The sequence below is a fragment of the Rhododendron vialii genome, chromosome 8a (assembly GCF_030253575.1).
Source record: "Rhododendron vialii isolate Sample 1 chromosome 8a, ASM3025357v1".
NCBI classification, from domain to species: Eukaryota; Viridiplantae; Streptophyta; class Magnoliopsida; order Ericales; family Ericaceae; genus Rhododendron; species Rhododendron vialii.
The window spans coordinates 34,381,488-34,405,983 of record NC_080564.1 but is presented as its reverse complement, the minus strand read 5'-3'; the positions used below and the strand labels follow the sequence as shown (position 1 = coordinate 34,405,983).

The 24,496-nt window shown below is 35.7% G+C and overlaps 2 protein-coding genes and 2 long non-coding RNA genes across 9 annotated transcripts in view; 1 reads left to right on the top strand and 3 right to left on the bottom strand.

Annotated features, from left to right (window-relative positions):
* LOC131335765 (coatomer subunit zeta-2-like) overlaps nucleotides 1-24,496 on the bottom strand; it is a 50,642-nt gene that overhangs the window by 22,012 nt on the left and 4,134 nt on the right. The window contains exons 6-8 of one of the 3 annotated variants that reach the window (XR_009202622.1): nucleotides 24,150-24,225; nucleotides 1,895-1,938; nucleotides 1,664-1,799 (exon numbers count right to left, since the gene is read on the bottom strand). The exons of 1 other annotated variant lie outside the window; for it this stretch is intronic. Coding sequence is in view for 1 of the 2 variants with exons in the window: in XM_058371266.1 (XP_058227249.1) it covers nucleotides 24,166-24,225 (60 nt within the window). In the remaining variant the exon portion in view is untranslated. Of the gene's footprint in view, nucleotides 1-1,663; nucleotides 1,800-1,894; nucleotides 1,939-23,869; nucleotides 24,226-24,496 lie in introns of those variants that run through there. One more of the 3 variants, XM_058371266.1, reaches the window with a different exon arrangement.
* On the bottom strand, nucleotides 1,664-3,635 carry LOC131335769 (uncharacterized). The gene is made up of 5 exons (XR_009202623.1): nucleotides 3,432-3,635; nucleotides 3,295-3,335; nucleotides 2,348-2,432; nucleotides 2,010-2,032; nucleotides 1,664-1,960 (listed from the first exon to the last, which is right to left on the bottom strand). It is a non-coding gene; the product is annotated as an uncharacterized LOC131335769 (long non-coding RNA).
* LOC131335770 (uncharacterized) lies at nucleotides 1,789-24,229 on the top strand. The gene is made up of 2 exons (XR_009202624.1): nucleotides 1,789-1,938; nucleotides 24,150-24,229. It is a non-coding gene; the product is annotated as an uncharacterized LOC131335770 (long non-coding RNA).
* Nucleotides 7,069-14,129, bottom strand: LOC131335762 (probable phospholipid-transporting ATPase 4). Of its 4 annotated transcripts, none has more exons than XM_058371258.1 (11): nucleotides 13,887-14,129; nucleotides 11,252-13,233; nucleotides 11,039-11,149; nucleotides 10,550-10,826; nucleotides 10,376-10,464; nucleotides 10,191-10,278; nucleotides 9,897-10,133; nucleotides 9,640-9,765; nucleotides 8,736-8,834; nucleotides 8,081-8,272; nucleotides 7,069-7,990 (listed from the first exon to the last, which is right to left on the bottom strand). In XM_058371258.1, exons 2-11 carry the CDS (start codon nucleotides 13,036-13,038, stop codon nucleotides 7,319-7,321), a joined length of 3,678 nt encoding a protein of 1,225 aa, XP_058227241.1. In that variant the 5' UTR covers nucleotides 13,039-13,233; nucleotides 13,887-14,129; the 3' UTR covers nucleotides 7,069-7,318. The 4 variants fall into 4 exon arrangements, with proteins under 4 accessions (XP_058227241.1, XP_058227243.1, XP_058227242.1 ...); XM_058371260.1 differs by having other exon boundaries at nucleotides 9,897-10,106; XM_058371259.1 differs by having other exon boundaries at nucleotides 11,252-13,228.

Below are 24,496 nucleotides of genomic sequence, written 5' to 3'. Positions count from 1 at the left end.
AATATTTTCAAAAATATATATATTTTACTTAAAATTTGTTTGTTTTTTTAGAAAATAGTTTTTTAAACTATTTTCTATTTCTAGTAAATAGTTTTTATTAGTTTCAAAACTATTTTTAGAAAAACTATTTTCTACAGTTCACAGTTTTTAGTTTTTTTTTTTAGTTTGAAAAAATAATGTGACAAGTTTTGGCTATCTAATTTTGATTATGTCATTGTAGACATTTACATTGTTAACTTTAGCAATATCTTAAATGAATAATCAAAAGCTGATGTGGAAACTTTTGGTTATCAATTTTTTGTTGGGAAAATTATATGATTAGGATATTTCTGCTAGAATTAAATGCCTAAACAAGAACAAATAATCAACCAAGAAAGGCAATTCAATATTATTAGAGAAAAGATAAGAATAGCCTGTGGGGTGGTCGAGGCACGTGATGGCGCCCTCCTAAGGAATGATACACCCCCTTCTACACGGGGTTGGATGGCGTTCTTTCCCTAAGATACAACGACCTTCAAGTTCTTTTCTGTGCAGCGAATTGAACTCACGAACCGTATAGTTTCCCGACACTCGAAATCCAAATATAATACCGAACCAAATATGTATATATGAACCGAATATGATCAGTCACTGTTTATGATTTCTAAAGCAGGAGAGAGAATAAGATGTAGATAGAGTTTTTTTCCTCCTTCTACAGCCGAAACAATAAACACTGTTTTATAGTAAACAATAGTTTGTTGTGCAAGTGAAAAGTGGTAGATTTTTAGGAAAAGAATTAGGAGATTATCAAGCATAGGGTTTATCCTGCCGTTAGTATGCAACACATGCTACTAATAATTAGGAGTAAAACAAGGAGACCTCTTCAAAGATATTTACACTCCTTTATCTCTAATTGCATATATTACCTCTTTAAAATAAATCCACAAAATTAATATTAACATTAAAGCAAAATATTAAATTAAACCAACATTTTTGACTACAGCATTCTGAATTCCCTAAAAAAAGTGCTTACATTGTAGTAACCAAACTTAGTAACCTCTTAGCAACTCATCAAATTTTGGCATTTGGATAATCAAAACTAACAACATTTTGCCAATAACCAAATTTAATGGTTCACACATCTTCTCAATCTAGTACACCACAAATTTAATGGTCTCCACATCTTCTCAATCAAGTACACCATCATGGAAAAATAAAACTCACTCTTCATAAAGCAAATGTTTTATTGGTAGGTGAAACTCACTCTCCACTTTGGCAAGTGATTGTGCATTTAACAATATTCATCACTTTATGAATTTTAACAAATGTTCTCCACTTTTACTTATTTTACTAGAATGCCATTCTACTTAGACCATTAGATTGAGGGGAAAAAAATTGACCGTTAGATTAGAAATTTTCCCAACTCATTTTGATTATGGGCTAAAAATAAACAATGTTGGACTTGACATTGCTAGTTTTAACAACCTCTAAATGGATAATCAAAATTTGATGTGGCAAATTTTAATTATTTACTTTTGATTATTACATTGTGGATGCTCCTAGACTTTACATGAATGTGTGGTTATAAATGTGTTAAGACAATACATAGCGGTGACCCAAGTCCAATGAATAATTTCTCATAATTCAGGGTCGTGTGAACTAGAGAAAAGCATTACCAAATGTTACAGTAGAAAAGAGAGGTTTATATAGCTCAACTGGGAAATCAACCACAAAATATAAGTGCACCTTGTAAGAGCATAAAGGTGAGATTATTCGTTCACCCAGAAAGCAATTTATCCGACTTGCCGAATTACTTATTGACTTGGGAATGTAAAGATGCTAACAATAAGCAGCTGACTGCCGTGATGTTTCACTGTCCGAGTATCAACGAAACAGCTTCCAAATTGCTGTCTTATTTGTGAATTTACTCAAAGAATGAAGGCCAATTTGTTTTCTCTAGTTACCCTCCCAGATGCTTCATCTCAGAAGAGATCTTGCCAAGTGGTCACGTGCGGTAGCCAAAGCTTGACTTAGCCAAAGCTTGACTTATAGTCTGCAGATGACGAATACACAAGTTAGGGTTACGATTATTCTAACAGGGAGCATACGGTCATACCACACGATTCCACCGAGTGATGAGATTATTAATACCACATCTCCAAATATGGAGTACATGATCATGCAATTTACTGTCCAACAGAAATGCAATTATTCTACTAATTGTTGCATTCAACTGCCGGAAATGCAATCTTCGTGGATTTGGAAGCTCAATCTAATTAGGTGATAACAATTTAAGGTAAATTTGTCCGCCCTACATTTTGTTTATTATTTACCTAAAATAAAGGTAAAGGAGGAAAGCACAGGTTACCTGCTCAGACAAGGGTGCACCGTCATCCACGCTGTGGGTTGCCACTTTTTCAGCAATAGCATTGCCATCCGTTTCGAGGATCATCCTGCGGAAAATGAAGTAAAACATGGATTTTTCCTCAACTATAGTAACCCATTGGACAAAGTTCAAAGAGGATTCGGTGCAGAACAAGTTAAAAGGCAGCATACTAAGAAAGAATCCTCCAAGACATGACCCACCTATTAAGGAAGGGTATGCGACTTGTCTATTGTGATACTAAGGACCACTGTTTCGTGTTCTAATCACATTTCAGTTATTGAAAATTGACCCATGTATCATGCATGGTTGTGGGCATTTTGGCTTCAACAAACTTCAACTGCTAAAATGGCTTCCAGTCTTCCACAAACTTCAACTGCTAAAAAAGTGCACCTAAAAAAAACCAGGGCTACCTAATGTCATAGCCAGCATTGACTTCACCGTAGATAAATATGATAAGGCTGGAACTTCGAAGGGATACTTCTATTTCTAAAACGCGACGGCCTACACGTAGATTGGGAGAAGTTTAGAACACCTACCTTTTTATTTACTACGAGATCATTAGCAATAGCAACTAGTTTCTTAAATACATTGAGGAGTCAGAAGAGAACATCAAAGTAATTAAAGCTACCCAAAACTGATAGACTAGCAAAAAAACTACCTTTTACAGATATCAATCCACTTTTCTCGGATACCAATGCACGTTTTAGTTTTACCTATTATGCACCGGCTTTAGGGCGGATGTTGGCATTTTCCGTGATTATTCTATGTTTGTGCGGGTATAGACGAGACAAAAAATGCCATAAGCACATAATTCCAGCTACCAAAAAAGGAAATTGACAACAAACACAGTCGATGGCAATGGAGAAAATCATTCAGCGTGTGAAGAAAAGAGAAATGTATCGGTTCAAGAGTGAATTAGGATCACTCACGAGCTTAATAGCAACTTCTTCATTCGTCTGGATATTAGTACCTACAAAAGTGTAGCAAAGACACAATTTTAAAACACAATTACAATAAATAAACAACCTTTTCACCAAAAAAACCAGCAGTAAAAAAAATTACAAACCGAGATAGATCTCTCCAAATGAGCCGCTACCGATCTTCCGGCAGAGCCGGAACTTATTACCGACGCGAGGCTCCATGATAAAAAAGGAGTCGAAATCGAAATCAACGCAAAAAGACGAATCCTATCTACCAATTCAAACCCTAACAAAAAACCTTTATGTAACAAATAAATAAAAAAATAGAATAAGCCAACGGTCAGAGATCGACGGCCAGTAAAAAAAGCGAATAAGAGAGATTTGGTGGATCGGATGAAGAATTTTGGAGGAGATCCATGCGAGATTAGAGAGAGAGAGAGAGAGAGAGAGAGAGAGAGAGAGAGGCATCGTGGTATTGAGACGCTCCCCGAAGAGACTTTGATCCAATCGAAGCAACAAAATTGTTATGTTTGGATTGGTATTTGAATTTTTTTTTTTAAAATAGTAGGCGTAATAAGTGGAGAGATAGAGAGAGAAATGTTAGAAGTAGAGAGAATTTAGGGAGAATTTTTTGAAAATATGTTTTTGAATTGTAAAAAGAACAAAGGCAAAAAGTTTCCACCTTTAATTTCGGATTAATTGCATTTTTACTCCCTGGGATTATTCAGCTTTGTTTACCTTTTCTCAAATTTCAATTCTTTTTTATTCCATCCCTGAAACGTTAGTTTTGACCTATTGGGGTGACAAGGGAATTCTGAAGGATGGGCTGCCTTTATAGGAGCTGTAGGACGGTCGATCCGATCATTTATTTTGATGCTGCCAGCTTGAATTTACAGCTCCTGTAATGCGGGCTGCACCACAGGATTTCCAAATCCGTTTATGGTCCAACATGGTTCCACATGATGAGCACAAGACTTCAATAACTCTCTAAATTTGAGGATCATAGATTATTGGAGGCCTACAAAATTCTCCGTATTATTAAAAAGTGTCACCGTAGAAGACATACTAGAGACTTTTGTACTGAGTTGGATGAAGAAATAGCAAATTTGATTATTTTAATCAAATTTGACAGGGCACAACAAGTTGAATATATATTTTTCTTTAAAATTAGAAAGCACGTGATTGATTGGACTTGATAGATTTAAATCTAACAATGAAAGACAAAATATGTACAACTAAATATTGAGTGACAAAGTAAACAAATTTTGAATGACATTTTTTTTTGACAAATAAAATCATCCCAAATATATTATAGAGAGATGAGAATAAATTATGACCGGCTCACATGGAAAACTCATCGTTTCCGACTCACCAATCAATAGGCGACAGCTCAGCAATGGCCTTTAGTTGCCTTGGAAAGACACATGCACAGCTATTACTACTGTGGTTAACAGAGAAAAAAGAAAACTAATGTGGTTACTTTAACTATGATTGGTTATTCAATGCTTCAAAATACCGAAAGTTTGTTCACACAGACTATTAGTGCATAGATTTTGTTATGGGTCCACCACGAGTTTTATGCAAATGATTCGAGCCGTTCATTAAATGTAAAATATTTTTTTAAGGGTCTACACAAAAAATAAACTCAATCCGATATCATAGATGTTCGATTTAATCATCTAACTTTTCATTCAAATTTTAGGATAATGAAAAGTTAGACGATTGGATTGAACATCTATATGTATCGGATTGAGCTGATTTTGGTAGAGACCCTTGAAAAAGTGTTTCACATTTAATGAACGGCTCGGATTATTTGTGTAGGACCCGTGATGGGCTCCAGAACGAAATTTGTGCACAGATTATTTGTGTGTAGCAGGGTTCTTCAGAATAACAACCTTTCTATGGGTACAATATTTTAGCGTACAACACTTGTACACCACCTTTGTGTGAGATTATTTCAAGATCCCATACAAATGATCTAAATTGTTTAATTTGTTCAAAAAAATTTTTGGCGGGTTCCCATGAAAAATCATTTCAGCCGGATATCAGTAAGTATTTGATCCTTACGGTTTCTACTCATATAGACCAAAAAAAAAATTGTATGGATCAAGCACCTGTCGATATCTGACTGAACTGATTTTTTTATAGGAATCCTTCAAAAAATGTTCTAAACAAATTGCAAGGCTCACAATATTTGTGTGAGCCCTCAAAGTGAATCTCACACAAGGAGGTGTACAAGTGGTGTACCCATATCAATTTTGTCAGAACAATATACCTCTGGGATGGTGGGATTATTAAAATGTAAGGATGACTTTTTTTTGGTCATCATTTAATTTTTTTTAGTCGAAACAAATCAATAAGTCAAAAAAGTTTGATCGAAACTCATAATTTTTTAAAAAATACAAAAATATAAGTCAAAAAGCTATATTTTTTACTTATTTTTATCTTTAAAAAAATGAATTTCGATCAATTATTTTTTTACTTTTTCGATTTCTCTCATTGAGATGAATTAATAAGTTACAAAAATTTGACGCAAAACTTAAAAAAAAATTGAATTAAAAAAAAAATCAGTCCTAACTTTTTAATCAAAACCTACCAAACCAACCATAGTTATGTGATCCTTTTTTTGCTTTTAACCACATAGCTGTGCACGTGTTTTTTTAAGGCAACCAAAAAGCACGTGTTTTTCCAAGGCAATCAAAGGCAATTGTGAGTTGTCGCCTAGCTTAAAAGTGGATATTTTTCAAATATTTTGGATAAAAGTAAAAAAAAATTGGATTTTTCGATTCTCTCGTAGAAATGAATTAATAATTCACAAAAATTTAACGTAAAATTAATAAACACAAAAAAAATTAAATAAAGACAAAATTTACTTTTTACTTAGCGAAACAAGCTTTTATTGAAGGAAAAATCTAAAATCAGCCCACTGGGCTGACAATAAGAAGTGTGAATATATATTAAAAAGTGTAAAAAAATATATAAAAATATGTGTTTTTCTTATTCTCTTGTGTGCTTATTGTCAACCCACTGAGCTGACAATAAAAAGACCGTGTACTGAAACTCCAAAAAAAACCTCAAAAGGCGTAGTTGGGTTTGCCGGGTGGAGAAACTGTATTTAATTGTGGGGACCCACCAAATCTCTTAGACTCTTACAAATCAGGAGGGAAGGATTTGTTTTCCCGGTCAAAGCTGCAACAATTATTAGTGGGTGACGTGGCTTTACTCCATTGGTGATCCGGACACTAGAGGTTCTCCGGCTCATCTGGATAGAACTTTTTCTCACAAAACAGCCCATACATCAACCGAAACAAGTTAGGCACTTAAAGTGAGGAATCCTTTGTCTAATTTAACCTTTTGTTATCCTCTCCTATTTTGATTTACTCTTACTTAGATTAGTTGAAACAACATTAAAAAAAAAAAAAGATTGGTTGAAACAACGTTATGCTGAAAACTTGTGCGCGTGAAGGAATTTTATGATCATGAAACAATCTAATCAACTCCGATATTTGTTTTTGATCTTGTTCTAATCGAAGGGTTGTTTTTCTCAATGGACGAATCGGCATGTGGCGTGGTCATGAACACATACGTAAGTACCATGTTATTTTTATTTTTTTTACACTGTAAGTTAAGCTGTTCAACTCATACAAGAAGGAGATGTAGCAAGTGTGTCAATCAAATTTCATGGGCATATAAACATAAGAAGCTTTGCAAGGGTTGCAGAATTCCGGAAAACATATTGTACAAGGAAATAAAGTAGGTTAATCAAAATGAACAATTTCCACAAGCTATAATGAGATCATGCTATATAGGAGTATTTTTTTTTTTTTGGTAAATAAAATTAATTACATACAATAGCATTACACCTCTTGTATAATGAATGAGACCTCAACACACCCCACTAAAATGAATAACACAACCCATATGAAAACAAATTAAGCTCAAAAAAGGACAGCAAATAAATCTAGAAACGGCCAGAAAACCTGAATTTATAAACGAGAACAGGGCCAAAAAGAAAAAAAAATCCCAGAAAATGTTACGATGGAGGCATTATGACTTGTGGAGGTAGTGATGAATGCTTCTTTGTTAGTTTCCCTTTCAATTGCCTGATCTTTGCATCTACCCTCGCAGTAAACCCAATCTTTGTCTCCTGTCTTGCTTTAGACCGCTCTCTAGTCCACATATGTTGATCCTCAACATCTTTCTTGAGGTACTTTATTTCTTGGATGATGTGATGATCCATTGGATGGAAACACCTTTGGAATGATATATGAGCCAAATATGGGAGGTTGCAAGCAATGGTTACTAAAAGAGTGGCACACCAGTACAAAGGAGCAGGAGCGAGGGCTTCAAGAAGGAGTTGGAAGGCCTTCCCAGAATAGACCGGTGGCATCATTCCATAGCCTAAGAGGAATAGGTACCATGTGGCGATGCTGCCCCATATTAAGAGGTGTTGGATCCAAGTGAAGTGACTCATGGTAAGTGCAATCTGGCAATTGACTGCCCAAATGATGCACGTAAACATGGTGGTCCCTACGGCTGACATGTCAGTAGTTTGGCCTTCGGATTGGAAGGGTTGGTCATAGAAGATGATTAAGTTGAGGAAGAATATCATGACGGAAGAATAGAGTCCATTCCCCATCCACCCAAATATTCGGTACCAGTTGAAGAACAAGTTTTTTGGGCCTTGTTGATAAAGGGCTGGGAACTACAAAAATGTAGAGGGAATGTGTTCGTGGGATAATATTTGAAAACAAGACAACAAATGTTTAAAATGAGGGTGTTCTTGTTGAACTACCTGTAAGCAGATTTCAGACGAAACATCTTGTTCAAACACGCCAAGTGAAATGACAGGTAGTGAGGTGAGAATAACATTGAATAGCAACATGTACCAATCGTCATAAACTGATTGCCCAGAAAAGCTGGCGAATGCCTCGAAGTAGAACAGTGTGAGGCCGAAGGCTATGTTCTTGTAAAAGAAATAACAGATCTGAATGCAAAGGATTAAAGTTTGTATTAGATGCAGAAAAAATAGTAGCATCAAGGCACCTAACTATGCAATGCATGTTGAACATGCAAGAGCAGAAACAAGGAACTTTATTGGAGTGGTTATGTTGTAAAACTTTTTAGGAAACATTAATAGAATAGCATTACATAAAAACAAAAACAGAATAGCATTAGGTTTTTCCCTACCGAGCCATTGAATAGAAAAAAATGGAGACAATAGTCCCCAAACATTTAACAATGTAATTTCTCCGTTCAATTAACAAAAGTCTTTTGTATTGGTTTTGCTTCTCTACGAGTTTCAGTGCTTACAAAAAATTAACCAAGAAGTCATATGATCCCATTATAAAGTCGATTTGTTTTTCTTATTTCCTATCCAATGTCAGAATTGAATTGGGAAGAAAAAGAATCATTCTTGTCACACCAATATCATTCTCTTGAATTATTACCATCTGAGCAATTCTCTTGTAACACCAATGTCCATGGACAACCAGAAGTCTTTCCAGAAATCGAAACTGAGCAATAGCAAAGTCACTAGCCATCACTGCCTGCAAACGAGCTGATAATTTTGTAAGGCTGACTATAAAGAGGAAAACAAAGCACAAAAAGTAATCACCCAAATATGGTTAATGGTCCAATTCATTATTCATACTATCTGAAAAAACAAAGAAGTTTGATATCGTGGAAAGCTAATGGAAGACTAAAGTGGTCCATTGAAAAAATATGTGGTAATGTCCGCTAACAGTTTCATGTGGCAGTATGGTTAAGATATGATCAAGATTTATAACCATTGATCTCAGCAAATGGCAAAATTAGTGGTTTACAGGACTAAACAACTACTAATTTTTTTACGTAGTAGAGAATAAATGACAGTGCCAGACCATAACAAAGAAGTTGAATAATGGAAAAAAGAACTACTTGATTGAAAACAACAAATGTTCCCATGGTAGTTGTAGGTGGAGCTATTTTCGCTATGAGTGATTTAGAGGTACCCCATTGAAAAGTCCTCCGGAAAAGTCCAGGTTGAGTTTGGAATCTTTAGACATGATAAGCAACGTACAAAGCTAATACATTTCTTACCTTTCTCTTTTCACACCATTTTCTCATATAAAATAGATGACATTTCTAAGGCACAAAACAAAAATACTTCTTGATGCCCACGCCTTAGACCAAGCCACAGGACTAGTCCCAGATAAAATCTATTCCAAGTGGGACTAAATGACATACTATCTCTTGCCTTCATAAAACAAAACCGTTACAAAAGCACCAACAACATTAAAACAATGCAGGACTCATTTTACCAGCCATTTCACAGATACATTATCCAAGAAGAGTCTATGAGATGCTACGGACCTGCATTCCTTCGACGCCACTGATGCCAACACCAATATCTGCTTCTTGAATCATTCCAACATCATTTGCACCATCCCCAATTGCTAAGGTGATTTTGCCGGTTCCTTGTTTTACCAATCTTGTCACCTGGTAATGGGACCAAACAAATTAAAACAGGCAAGCACTAAGAACATATAACGAAGAGATGGAAGTCAACTAGTAGGAAATAGAAAGTCCAGTGGACAAGCAAATTTGTTGATAAGAGAAAAAAATAGTACCAGAGCTTTCTGCTTAGGAGAGACACGGCAGCATATGACAGATGCACAATCAACCGCTAAGTTTAAGAATTGATGCTTCAGATCATCGTCTAAAGCATATGAAAGGGTCTTCCCATCGATAATTAATGCAAATGCAGCATAAGGATCCTTTTCAAGCTTGATCATTTGAGAGGCGTTTGTAATTTGCATCTCTATGTTATCTTTCACGGCCTGATGGGTTGCAAAGAGCAACAAATTCTAAAATGAAAGTGTATAAAATTCTGAATATTATCCATATCCCTTAATTAAATATACCTTTCTGGAATCTTGTGCTGATGTGTTTGTATTCAGGCTTGTTATGCAAATCTGCTTCATGCCCTGTCGAAGCAGACTACAGGAAAATCTGCATAATGCAAACAATAGTTTTAATTTAGTTGCAAGTTATGATGGATTATGCAGAGTTCTCTATCTCTTAATAGTTTGGTTACTAGAATACTGACCCTATGTTGATTGCTGTTTCCAACTTATCTCCTGTCAGAACCCAGATTTTGAGACCTGCTTGAGCCAGCTTATCAATACATTGAGGCACCTATTGAAAATGCAGTGTTAAGTTTGGAGAGGAACATAAGAATGCAAAAAAATATTATTCCTTTCTAGCAATGACATATAAGTACCCCTTTTTGTAGTTTGTCTTCAACAGCAGTTGCACCGACAAGGATTAAATCTTTTTCCATCAGTTCAGATACCCTTTCAAGCATTGCCTCCCGATCACCACCAATGGAAGTCTTCGCTTTGATAAACTCATTGTTCCAAACAGAATACTCTGCCCCTTCAAGTTTTCGGTAAGCAAGAGCTAATGTGCGCAAACCACCTTCCCCATAGTCCTTTAGGTGTTTTGTAGTAGCTTCCTCGTACATTCTTCCATTCTTTGATAACCGATCAAAGATGATGCTACATAACCCAAGCATAGTGGAACAATGCATCAAATTACCATGTCAACATAGCTTAAAGTCAGTTAAGCAAAAGGATGGCCTTAAAACGTCAAAAGCGATAAGAAAAGCTCAAATTTTATCCAAATGACATCATCATACAGCTTTAACTTCCTCCAATAACGGATGTTGAGGAAAAAATTGAAAGTTAAGGAAAGGATTTCATGAGCCAACCTGTCTGCACCTTTACAAAAGAGAAAAAGCTGACCATCATCGTCCTGAGCAATAACAGACATTCTCTTTCTTTTGCTAGTAAAGTCCAACAAATTGAGAATTTTGTACCCCCTGAAAATTCTCCAGATGACACATTAGATGCGAAAAGAAAAAAGCCCGGCTAATCAAGAATATCCGATCCATAAAAGCAAATTATTCATTTGATCATCTAACCTTTCAATTGGCTCTTTAGAAGAATGATATCTTTCACGAACAAATACGCTGGATTGAGTTCTTTTACAGAACTCAAACCCAAATTCTCTTGCTGCAACAAGAAAAGCACCTTCATCCGGGGATTCTGCTTCATAAGTAAATCCACCAGTCTCTTCATTTGCTTCTGGAATTGCAGTGTGACAAATAGCAAGTATACGGAAAAACAACAAGATGACATCTGCATTTGGTTCTTTCGACCAATTTCCATGCATGAGGCGGCTGTCCTCAAAGCTAAATCCCTTTATTGGAGGTTTATGATACTTCTCGTCTTTACAAGTAACAACAGTCTCTAACTCAATTTCTGACACATGCACACCACTTTTAGGGGTTGATTCTGAGACTTGACCGTCAACATTTAAAGCCATCTCCCTTACAACAGCAAGTTCAACTTCACTAGAACGAGTCCCATAAGCCTTACCAGCAATGGAACACTTGAGGAAATCCATTTGGTTGCATGTCAAAGTGCCAGTTTTATCAGAAAGAATCGTGTCAACCTGACCCAACTCCTCATTTAGATTTGATGTCCTTGCTTGAGCAGGAGTTCCGCTTTCTTCGTCATACATATGGATGTCCTTATTAATGAACATTGCTTGGAGGACCTTAACCACTTCGATAGAAACATAGAGAGAGATGGGTATCAAATACCCATACAGAATAAGGGCAGTAATCAAATGCAAAAAGGCTGACCAGAGAGGTATTCTAGGATTATAGAGATCTACTGTTTCATCTGGTTGCATATACCACCATTGTGGCATTTGGAACTTTGTCTTCACACCAAATCCAAGTGAGCTGATCAAGGAGATCAATACAAGGAGGCTAAAAAGAATGTAAATGATTTTGTCCATCTGTTTTTCAACCCTACTCCTTTTCGAAGGAGATCGTGTTCCATTTTGCATGACTTTGCTATCATGACCAGTGAATATCACTACTCCATAAACATAAGCCGTATTCCTAAGCTTTGAATCTCTGAGGAGAATCTGGCTAGGATCTAACGGATAAACCTGACGATCATACTCGAGATTACCCACAAAAGTGTAAAGGTTGGGATTTGGGTCTTCGCATGAAATTTTTCCCGTAAAATCTTTGAAAGTCATGTCGTTGTCCAATGGCAAAGTTACCTCCAAAGCTCTCTTGACTTTCAAGTTTGTCTCTCCATCTAAGTTCATAGTTTCCACATAGCAAATTCCGTCCTCATAACTAGACGACACAAGTAGTAAATCCGCAGGGAAAAATTTGTCCTTCTCCACTTTCACCACATCTCCAACTCGAAGTTTCATCCATGGCTTAGGACCAAATACTCCATCCCCTTTATGCACCCTAGCTTTTCGCATATTTACTTTCATATCCTGAATAAACCTTCGCCAATCTTCCATAGCCTCCTTTGCCATACTAAGACCAATCACGAAGGCTAGAGGAGCAATCATACTCACAGCTGAGAACGGAGCAACCCTTGTGATCGACAGACATGCAGCTAGTAGGAAATATAAGTTGGCAACACGACGGAATTGCTCAAAAATAGCCTTGGGTAAGAACGTGATGACATTGTACTTCGTGGTTGAAATGTAGTTAGAGCAATATTTAAGAGGTTTCTGTACATGGCGATATGGTTCATTGCATAATACAATTCGTGAGAATCCGGGGCCTTGGAATTGATGCGGCTCATCTCTTTCACCGTCTCGTGGACGAATGCATGCAAATGTGTACAAATTGCTCCGGCGGAGCCTTGCCCTTATCCTTCCTCGTGTCATTTGTCAGCTCGTTATAATTGTATTACCACATAACCACCTCTCAGGAAATAATAACAAAAACCCCAAAACTCTTGCCTTCATGCACCCTTGTAGCTGAAGGAGCTTTTTGTGCAATGTATCCTCCTCCAAGAATTCAGTAAGCCCAGAAGAATATTTGATCACAAAAGAATTCACAATTTTGCAAGAACGCCTGACCTGACATAACATCAAACCCATAAATAGATACAAATAAAATTTTCTGCCAGTACAGTACATGACATTCTGACATTCATATGTCAGTAAGACTTAATAAAATAATCACATCTGCATTTATAGATTGCCAACAAGAACACTAGAAGATGATCAATAATATGGGTAACTAAGGAAAACCTACAAATCACCATTCCTAAATTCAAATTCAGGATTTCAACCCTATTCTTGTTTCCTAGATTTTGGGAACAAGATTAACAAAGACAAAATGGCAACTAAGAAACAATGACCCTATTCCGAATGATAAACAATAGAAAAATAAATTGGAGAAAAACAATGTCATCAACAAAAGAACAGAAAAAGATCACCAGATGTTTCCCAGCTAAACCCACGGTAAAGAATTGCTATTTAAAGAATATGCACCAAAAGCTATAATCAAATTACCCAAAATCATATAGAAAATATAAGAGAAAGAGATATAAATAAAAGAAAGAAAACTCCACCACAACATTCCCAACTGAACCCATTATAAAAAGAATTTCTAACAATGTGCAGCATCACAATTAATAAAACCAAAAAGAAAAAGAAAAAATCGAATCTGGCCGCGGTCTATAATTGACGACAATAAACAAAAATGAGGAGAGAGAAAAGGAGGTTACCTGGAAACACGAGCCTCATAAATCTATTTCTAAATGGAAAAAACACAAGACAAACCCATCAAGAAAACAATGGGATCAGAGAGAGAAGTTGCAAAGATCTCAATGAGAGAGAGGGAAGTGGGAGGGAAGAGAGAGGTGGGTCAAGGCCAAGAAGAAAGCCCTCTCTCCATTCAAAACCAAGGATAGGAATTTACGGGGGCCCTTTCTCTCTCTCTCTCTCCCTGTATTTTTTTCTCTTTGGTGAATCTTTGAATTTATTGCAAATTTTCTCTTTTTTAAGAAAAGAACAATAGTACTATCATGCAAGGAAAATGACATGGCCAGAAATAGCTAGCTGAGCGGAGAACCGGTAGTCTAGTTTTGTTTTCATCACATGGTCATCTTCAATTAAGAAGAAAAAAAATTCATCACAGGGGAGGCTATCATCTAGGGCTTTTAGTGGACATGTTATAAAATTTCTAGGCCAAATTTTACTGATTCCAGCTATATGGTGCGGCATTAGTTTTGTGGGGTTTCCAAATATTCAACGTTCAATCAAAATCTTGCAGCCTCATTTTTTGCGACTCACAGTTATAAAAAATGTGAAGTAAAAATGCATTTCCACAGAAAAAAACTCTAAATTCTTACGTATGAGAAATAACTATAAAAATTCTTTTGAATTTTATGTTCATTTCACCGACAACCAATAACTAATTGTTCGACCAAATATGTGATAGAATCAGTCAAAAGTGTCTTATATTGACGACTTCACCCTTTTTAATAATTAGAATAAACAATAAAAAAACTCTAAATTCTTCAAAATTTTTTTATCCAAATGTAATAAATTTGTAATTTCTGACAAAATAGTTTTTCCGAGAAGTAAAAAAAAACAATTGTTATTCACAAGTTTTATCCTTTTGATCAAAACAGCTCCTCCAATGAATAAAAAAGTCATTTTGATTCAAAATACTAAATGAAAAATAATAATTTTTTATTACCATTTTTTTAGAAAAGGGTGGATTTGTTAATATATGTCACTTTTGGCTTATTTCATCATATGTTTGGACAAATTGTTGTTGATTGGGATTGGGGTTGTCGATGAAATGCACATAGAAATCACATGAAATTTATTGTTTTTTTCTTGTACATGAGGGGAATATCCGTTATTAAAACAAACCCGAGGAGGTGTCAGTCAAATTTACCTTCTGATTTTTTATTTTTTTTTAAAACTAACCCACTTCACTTCATGGTTACTACTATCCGTCCTGGACGGTTGGGTGGACTATTTTTGCAAAAAATGCTAGGAAAACAACAATTCAAATACAACTTCTCATATGTATGTGAAACCCACACACACTTGTATGTGTGGGCATCACATGTATGTGAGAGATTATCTTTGATGTAGTGTTTGAATTGTTGTCTATGTAACACTTTTGCTATTTTTGTGGGGACAAGCTCCCTCCTTACTCCAGTCCTTTACACTTTATAAGAGAGATTATTTGTGGAGTGTCCATTTTCATATTTTTCACTTCTCAAATTACTAACCGTACTTCCTGATTAGTAATTTAACTTGGTGAGTGTGAAATCAATTTCCTAAATTAAAATGAGGTGATTTCGGATTTCACATCAATGTATGATAGTGGTGGAGCTCGTAGCATCTCGTGCTGGTACTCTAAAAGCACCAAATAATTTTGCAACTTTTATATTCCTCGTACCTTTCATTGGATACTCAAAAAGTATACTGAGAAAATTATACTAGATACTTAGGGGCCAGAGCCATGAATTTTAGTTAGTAGGGTAAAAAATTAGATTAATACGCAACTATATTTTTTCTACGCATAAGTCCAAAATTAACTAAATTAAGAGGTTACGTATAAGATCGATATGCACAAATAATTCATTTTGCCTCATAATTGGCCCCAAAATACTTGTTATAATTGTAAAATAATGCATGATAATCTCATTTCTAGCACCATCAACTTTCGAAAAGAAGAGAACGATTGGAATTTTTATGCATTTAAAACAAGTTGGGGCAATTTGAAGATTTTTTGTGGAGTTAAAAAAGCAAAATTTGATTGCAAACTATCGAACGTTCTGGTGGAAAATCAAAGTGCGTGGGGCCTTAGTGCCTCCGCCCAGGCTTATAGTTACGATCCTCATCTTGTTCATGTGGAACTCGTATTTATTGTGAATATGAAAGTAAAATTTTGCGATACATACTTTGGTATTCGTAGCATCACTTTTCCAAAATAAATAAATAAATAATTCTTACTTCAAATCGTTTATTTCGTATAACTTGGGAAAAATATATTTACAGAAAATTAGTTTACCGCATATCAATAAAATAAACCAGAAATCCTAGCCGTACCGACCAATTTCAAACCGAAACCGTACCGACGGCCGCTTCGGGCTGTCTCCGGCCACCGGACGGCCGATCCGAGCCGTTCAAAAATTCTAAAAAAAAAAACCGAGTGGCCTTACGCGGGAATAAACGGCATCCGATGTATGTAGAGTGGTTAGATCGAGTACCCTATTTTTCGTGTATACTCGTGTATATATGTATACGCGAAAACTAGGGTACTCGATCTAACCACCCTACACATATCGGATGCCGTTTATTCTCGCGTAGGGCCCCTCGGTTTTTTTTTATAGAATTTTTGAACGGCTCGGATCGGCCGTCCGGTGGCCGGAGACAGCCCGGAGCGGCCGTCGGTACGATTTCGGTTTGAAATTGGTCGGTACGGCTAGCACTTCTCCCAATAAAATAAACACTTGGAGGGAGCCATGAATAACTAGGAAAACAATTTTGGCACTCCAATTTTTTATGATGACACTTCAAAATTTGTCTTTTAGAGTGCTTTGGTGTGTACTACTTAATTTTTATACTAAAAGACAAGTTTTAGAGTGTCATCATAAAAAAATGAAGTGTCAAAATCATTTTCCAATCAACTATTCCGATTATAGTGAGAGAATGTGATCCCAATTTTTTGTGAAGCCCTTTGTTACCGTGTTGACACTTAAAACACATATGTACAATTACACGGGTTGTCTTCCTTATTTGGGGTATTAGTTAGGAGATTGGCTTATTCACAGAGGAGCCATGAACAAGCTATTTGATGAGCTAAACGATCTCAGCCATCCGTTTCGGCATAGGATGGTCCGAATTTTAATAAAAACAATTCGAGGAAGAGTTTTAACTCTTCACCGGAAAAATTGTTTAAAATCCAGACCGCCTAATACATTTTGAATGCGCGCGATTCACCTCCATAAATAGTTATTCATGGCTCCCTCCGTTAAAAGGTTTTTCTCATTAATCAGACAAAGGGATGCGATTCATTAACCCCGAGGGGTGGTTAAGAGATTAATACATGAAACTTAGGGGTTGCTCGTTTTTCAAATTTTGGATTCGAAACTTTGTGAGTGCCAAAGTATCAATTTCTTTAAGATCAGAGAGCTTTACTTCAACTTAATTAGGCTCTTGACAAACGGGTGGCGGAATTGAGCCATTAATTAATGTGCGCGTAAATCGGTCCGAACATTTGTGATTCTGTGTTATAAAAAAAGGGGTATAATTCATTGGATTGATGTGGAGCCCACTTCAAGACCTCCCGCTCCACTCCACATTGGGGCTAGCCAGCAACTAAATTAAACACATTTTTTTTAGTACCACTTGATTTTCTTTCAATCTCCTACAATAATAGTACTCCAACAGATAATAGTAATCCACTTTTTATTGCGTATAATTACGCTTATCTTTATACTTTATTCCTCGAGTTCTTTTAACACTTCAATCAATGAAGAGCAAGAGGGTAATGGCCTGGCAAATGGAAAACGAGATTTGAGAATTTATCTTTGTAGACATCCCAATTTGAACCTCCAAATAATCTTTAAATTCCTCAATGTAATAAAGGAATAAATACCTCGAAAAGCTTGAAATGTGGAACCTCGAAACCCAAAAATCCAAAAATCCTCCTGACTGGACCCTAACATAGCACGACATTACCATTATACCGCACGGTGTAATTTGTTTATAACACCACACGGTATTTTGTATTATGCCGCACAATGTTTCGGGAAAAGTTGACAAGTGCATAAAGTTGTCGGCCACACTTATAGGTGCAATAACTGAAAAACGGCTTGGCTAGAGAATACCCATAATGATAATCTGCCTAGAGCCACCTCTAGACCTTGCAATAATGATTTTTGACTCACTTGCCTATATATACAGCCCCATATTCTGTTGTAAAGCAACCCTTTGAACTCTGGAAAAAGCTTTTGAGTTCACAGAAAAATCCTCTTTCTTCTCAAGAGCATTCTCTATAGCTAAAACCCCACTCTTCTATCAAAAGTCCTCTGAAAATCCCTTCCAAAACTCAGTAACCTTACTGATTTTTGGTCCACCGATCAGCTCAACTCACCCTCATCCATATTCAAGCTTTAAAAAGGTACTATAAAGAAAGTTCATTGGGCAAGCTCGGTCTTGGCCTTGAGGGGGGCTCTCTGCAGTCACTCTCAGTCTCTTTGTACTATGTGTCGACCTAAAGACGTTTTTCAAAAGCAAAAAGTAACAAAAATCAGTGACTGCACTGGAAGGATTACACTGTGCGGTGTTCTAATACACCGCATGGCGTAATGAGATCTATCGTGCGGTGTTTTGCTTAGCATATATATATTCTTTCTGTTTTCGTCATTTTGTTCAGTTTATTCGGTGTTTTTCTTATATCAACATCAACTATTGTTATCTGAAGATTATGCAAGTACATTCCAGGATCGACTGTCGTGTTTAAAAGTCATTTGCGGACTCCATTGCGTCTTTTAACCATTTTAAATGATTTTTAACATGATTTTACATGGTAAAATGAATCAATGAGTCCCATGAACAACTTTTCAGATACTCAGAATAAATAAACCATTTTTACTGACCCCAGGTTCGTTTTATCATATAAATATGAACTGTTCTGAAATGTGTAAGCAGATATATCGCACGGTTTTTTCAGTAAACCGTGCGGTGTTTCATGTAACATTAGCAGTTTGCTGTTATACTGTTATTTCATTCTTATGCATTGAACGTCCATTTCATACTGAACAGTGAGCACACCTGACACGCCAAGATGCTGTATAAAATCCTATGTCCCTTTCCCCATACTTTTTTTCAAAAGTTAAGTTTTTCAAACGATATTAAATCCCTAATTTAAAATGTTTAGTGGAGACTGGTTTTTACTGAGAGAATGGGGTGTTTTTTCAACAGAACCTTTCTCATTCGTAACGTGGCTCCCGAACTCATAGTCTTGCCATTTCTCGCTAGATCAAAAGCCTTTTTCTAAACAAACTCTCGGTTTCTCGGATCATCCATTTCTAAAATCTGGATAGTGACTCCCGAGTTTCGGTCGGGGAGCCTACGATCTTGCCACTGAATTGGAGTAAGAATACTACCGGTCTTTCTATTGTCAGCCCATTGCACACAAGTAGACAAGAAAAACACGTATTCATGTGTACTTTTTATACCTTTTAATACAAATTCACACATTTAATATTGTTAGTCCATTGAGCAGATTTTAGAATTTTCCTTTCCATTGTTATGCAAGAGAGAAAGGAGAGAATAAGTTATTCAATGCTCCTAAAGTAACGTTATGTGGTGCTCTAAGAGCATCCGTAGTGGAATAATCAAAATCAAAAGATTGCTAAGGTTAGCAACATTTGCTCAAAAAAGAGCTCACATTAGAATAACTTTAGCAACCTCTTAGCAACTCATCAAATTTTGGTCATTGAATAATCAAAACTAGCAACTTTTTGCCAATAATCAAATTTATTGGACCTCACATCTTCTCAATCAAGTACAACCATCATGGAAAAGTGAAACTCACTCTCCACTTTGGCAAGTCGTTGTGCATTTAACAATATTGATCACTTTATGGATTTTAACAAACACTCTCAACTGTCACTTATTTTACCAGTAAAATGTCATTCAATGTAGACCATTAGATTGACAAAAAAAAAATTGACCATTAGATTTGAATTTTTACCAACTTATTTTGATTATGGGCAAAAAAAAAAAACTAATATAGAATTTGACATTACTAACTTTAGCAATCTCTAAATAAATAATCAAAATATAGTGTGACAAGTTTTGATTATTAACCTTTGCTTATTCCATTACGAATGCTTAAGATTGTGCTCCATTGGTATCTGAGAGCCTGTTGTGCCCAATAATTTTTGTTCCCAAACCTTTGACGATAATTTGCAATAGTCCAACTATCAAAGCAATGATGTCGAATCCTTCGAATGATCAGATATATTATTGTGTGAGAGAAGAGTTTTTTAACTAAGGCAAATGCTAATCGATGCCCCTTGGACACAAGTATGAGTGTATTAATTGAGTTTAGAATTTAGCAAATGAGTTAGTTCCCATGCAAATTAGCCCCACTGACTTCCGTTAACTACCACACTAGGAATAATTTAAATACCAAACTACACCATCACTTAAAGTTTTTTTGTTTTTCCTTTATGAAACTGAATGCTCCACATTTTCATTTCAAATAAAATGCCAACAACATCACATATTGCAGTAACAATAAACCTAGACCTTTTTTCAAAAAATAAACCTAACCCTTCGCCTAAGTTGGGAGGAAAAAAGAAGAGAAGAGATAGAACTGGTCTTGACGTATAACTCATATACCACCCCTATTCCATGCATCTTATATATCAAAATTTGGAACAAAAGTGTTAGTTTTGGAAGAAAAATTTAGGAAGAAAAGTGTTGGTTTTGGAAGAAAATTTTGAAAATTAATTTTTTGAAAATTTTGAAAATTAATTTTTTGAAAGGGATCCTAAATTAATTTTGAAAAGTTAATTTTTTCCCCCAATATTAATATTATTCAATCTGTTGCTCATTTGAAAGGGATCCTTGTTTAATTCTTTTGTATAAGTGAAAGCATATTTACTGGTAGTAGTGTTGTATCTGCTGTATTTGAAAAACGAATGCGTTTGAAATAGCTTTCGTAGAGACAACACTACCGCCACCATCTTTGTTCTTTGCAATAATAGTAACAGCTTTCATTGCATCCATATGGGTCGACAGTACGAATACATTTGAAAAACGGTCATGCTAGTAAGTGCCCCTGGACATTAGTATAACCATAATAAATGCAGTAAATTTATATTTACTATAGCCCCCATTAATTATTTTGTAACCAACAAAAACCATTAGTTTCGGGGAGGTCAACAACATTAAATGCATCAATGATTGATGATTTGATATTTTCCAATAGTATCCCTCTACACAAATTTATGTTCTTTAGACAAGCTATCGTTTCACGCAATTGGCGTCCTATAGTATAGACTTGTTCTTAGTCATTCTCCCCAAATTTTTAACTGGTATTTTTTTTGATATTTTTTATTTTCAAAAAAAAATTATTTAGCTTTTCGTTGTAATTTGTGGAATTCATTTGTCTCAACGAGAAAAATAAATAACATATAGAAATTTGGATAAAAGTTGATGTAAGACAATAGTATAGCTAAATAAACCACCTGTTTGTTAGTCTTTATTGCAATTATTTTGTTTTTATAATAATTTTTTACTCATTAGACTCCTCTTATTAAGACGAATGTTAATCCAAAAAATAAGACATGAATGTAATAAAAATTCGAACAATGCGAACAAAAAAAACCAAAACAAAAAGTACCAAGTTTTAGAAATTTGGCATGATAAATTTATTCATTATATATATCTCGTGTAAAGCAGACACGAGCCTTGACTTTAAAATTTTTAAAACCAAACAAATACTAGCAAAGAACAAGGGCAGATTTGACACAATAAATATTTGGTACTAGTACAATTAATAGCAGTAATTGAGAGCCCATCGTTTACCAATAGTATTAATTAACCTTTGAAGTTAGAAGGGTGGTTGCTAAGTTCTTAGCTCAATTAATCCATTCATGTAATGTTCCAAAATTGTCAATAATTAATACTTATTTGCTTAGACAAGGGCATAGAGCCTATAAATAAGGATATCAATCTATGCAAAAAAATTATCTCAAACACCAATAATCTTCACACACAGAGAGATGTCAGGAAATGGTAAAACAACTGTTGTTGGAATTTGGATGGCATTGATGATACTATGCCTAGTTGTGGGGGAGGTTCATGCAATATCATGTGGAGTGAAATGTTTTTTCAAATGCATTCGTATTATTGACCCATATGGATGTGGTAATAGCTGTGAATACGATTGCAAAGAACAAAGAGGGTTGCGGTAGTGTTGTCTCTACCTGCCGCCGGTAGATGTGCTTTCACTTATACGAAGAATTAAAAGGGCGCCAAATTTGCACCTAGTAAGGAATCAAAACAGCCTAAATCATCATCTCTCTTCTTCTTCTTTTTGGTAAATATCATCATCTCTCTTCTCCACATATTCATCCTTTTCATTCGATTGATATACATGCATGATATTATGTAACCATAAAACTTTGCTTTTTAATCCTATACAGTGGTCAATATATACTTCGAACGAGAATTCCCTCTCTCTAATGCAAAGCAAGACCCACCATGGGTCCCATGTTGATAATTTAAACCGTTAATTTTGTAGACTTCAATGTGTAAATCATTCATGCAAAGAGAAAATTAGGTTGATTGAATGCCGATAACTACTCTGTCAAATTAAAGTTGTGAAAAAAATTGAACAACAAGAATTTTGACAGTACACCATTGTAATTTGTTCAAATGCCTACCGATATCCGACAATTCTTCACATGAATTAGTTACACAGCTGGACCTAAAAATTAAACAAGGGTTTCTTAGTTTGAACAAGGATCCCTTTCCAATGGCAACAGATTGAATGGTATTAGAGCTGGGGAAAAAAATTAACTTTTCAAAATTAATTTAGGATCCCTTGCAAAAAATTAATTTTAAAAATTTTCTGCCAAAATCAACACTTTTCTTCCAAAATCTGATATATATAAGATGTAGAGAATAGGGGTGGTATATGAGTTACACGTCAAGACCAGTCCTTCTCTTCTCTTCTTTTTTCCTCCCAACTTAGGAGAAGGGTTAGGTTTATTTTCTGAAAAAAGGTCTACGTTTATTGTTACTGCAATATGTGATGTTGTTACAGCAATATGTGATGTTGTTGGCATTTTATTTGAAATGAAAATGTGGAGCATTCAATTTCGTAAGGGGAAAGTGTAGTTGGTATTTAAATTATTCCTATTGTGGTAGTTAATGGAAGTCAGTGGGGGTAATAACTAACTAATTGCATATGAACTAACTCATTTGCTAAGTTCTAACCTCAATAATTAATAGACTCAAACTTGTGCCTCAGGAGCTTTGATTAGCATAGCCCTTATTTAATTCTACATTTTAGAGTTAATGTCGTATCGAGCTCTAAGAGCGGAAAACAGGGGCCTGTGTTGTACCCGAGGCCCATCAGGCTAATTGCCCTCAAAATTAGATTATTCATGTCCGATCACATTGATCTTTTGCAAGAATGCTCTACGAGTTGAGGTCTACGAATTGAACGATGTGAATTACGTACTTGTTTGAACTTGAGACGATGCAGCTTCCCGTAACCCCCACGCCACAACAAGCCCTCCTTCGATTCCTCTACAGCCACCTTCAACAAATAAGATTGATGCATGCTAACAAAAATCTAATGCTAATGTGATTGCAATGAAATCTAACAGCCAAAGCTGATATGGATAACCGAAGTGGACATATCAACAAAATTGACCAAGTTTATTCTTTTTCTTTTTTTTTTGGGTCAAACGGAAATTCAACCAAGTTTATTCATTGGCAGGGACAAAGTTTCCATAATTGGTGGGGATAATTCAGGCAAAATTAGCAAGTCCTCTTGGGCATTGGTGTCCGACCAGAGTCCAGAGCCAAGTACTTAGGCTTCACGTAAATGTGTGGTTATAAACGTGTTAAGGCAATACGTGGCAATGCCCAAGTCCAATGAATAATTTCTCATAATTCAGGGTCGCGTGAATGAGAGAAAAGCATTATGAAATGTTGCAGTAAAAAAGAGAGGTTTATATAGCTCAACTGGGAAATCAACCACAAAATATAAGTGCACCTTGTAAGAGCATAAAGGTGAGATTATTCGTTCACCCAGAAAGCAATTTATCCGACTCGCCGAATTACTTATCGACTTGGGAATGTAAAGATGCTAACAATAAGCAGCTGACTGCTGTGATGTTTCACCGTCAGAGTATCAATGAAACAACTTACAAGCTGCTGTCTTATTTGTGAATTTACTCAAAGAATGAAAGCCAATTTGTTTTCTCTAGTTATCCTCAAGATGCTTCATCTCAGAAGAGATCTTGCCAAGTGGTCACGTGCGGTAGCCAAAGCTTGACTTATAGTCTGCAGATGTTGAACACACAAGTTAGGGTTACGATTGTTCTAACAGGGAACATACGGTCATATACCACACGATTCCACCGAGTGATGAGATTATTAATACCGCATCTCCAAATATGGAGTACATGATCATGCAATTTACTGTCCAACAGAAATGCAATTATTCTACTAATTGTTGCATCCAACTTCCGGAAATGCTATCATCGTGGATTTGGAACTCAATCTAATTAGGTGATAACAATTTAAGGTAAATTTGTCCGCCCTACATTTTGTT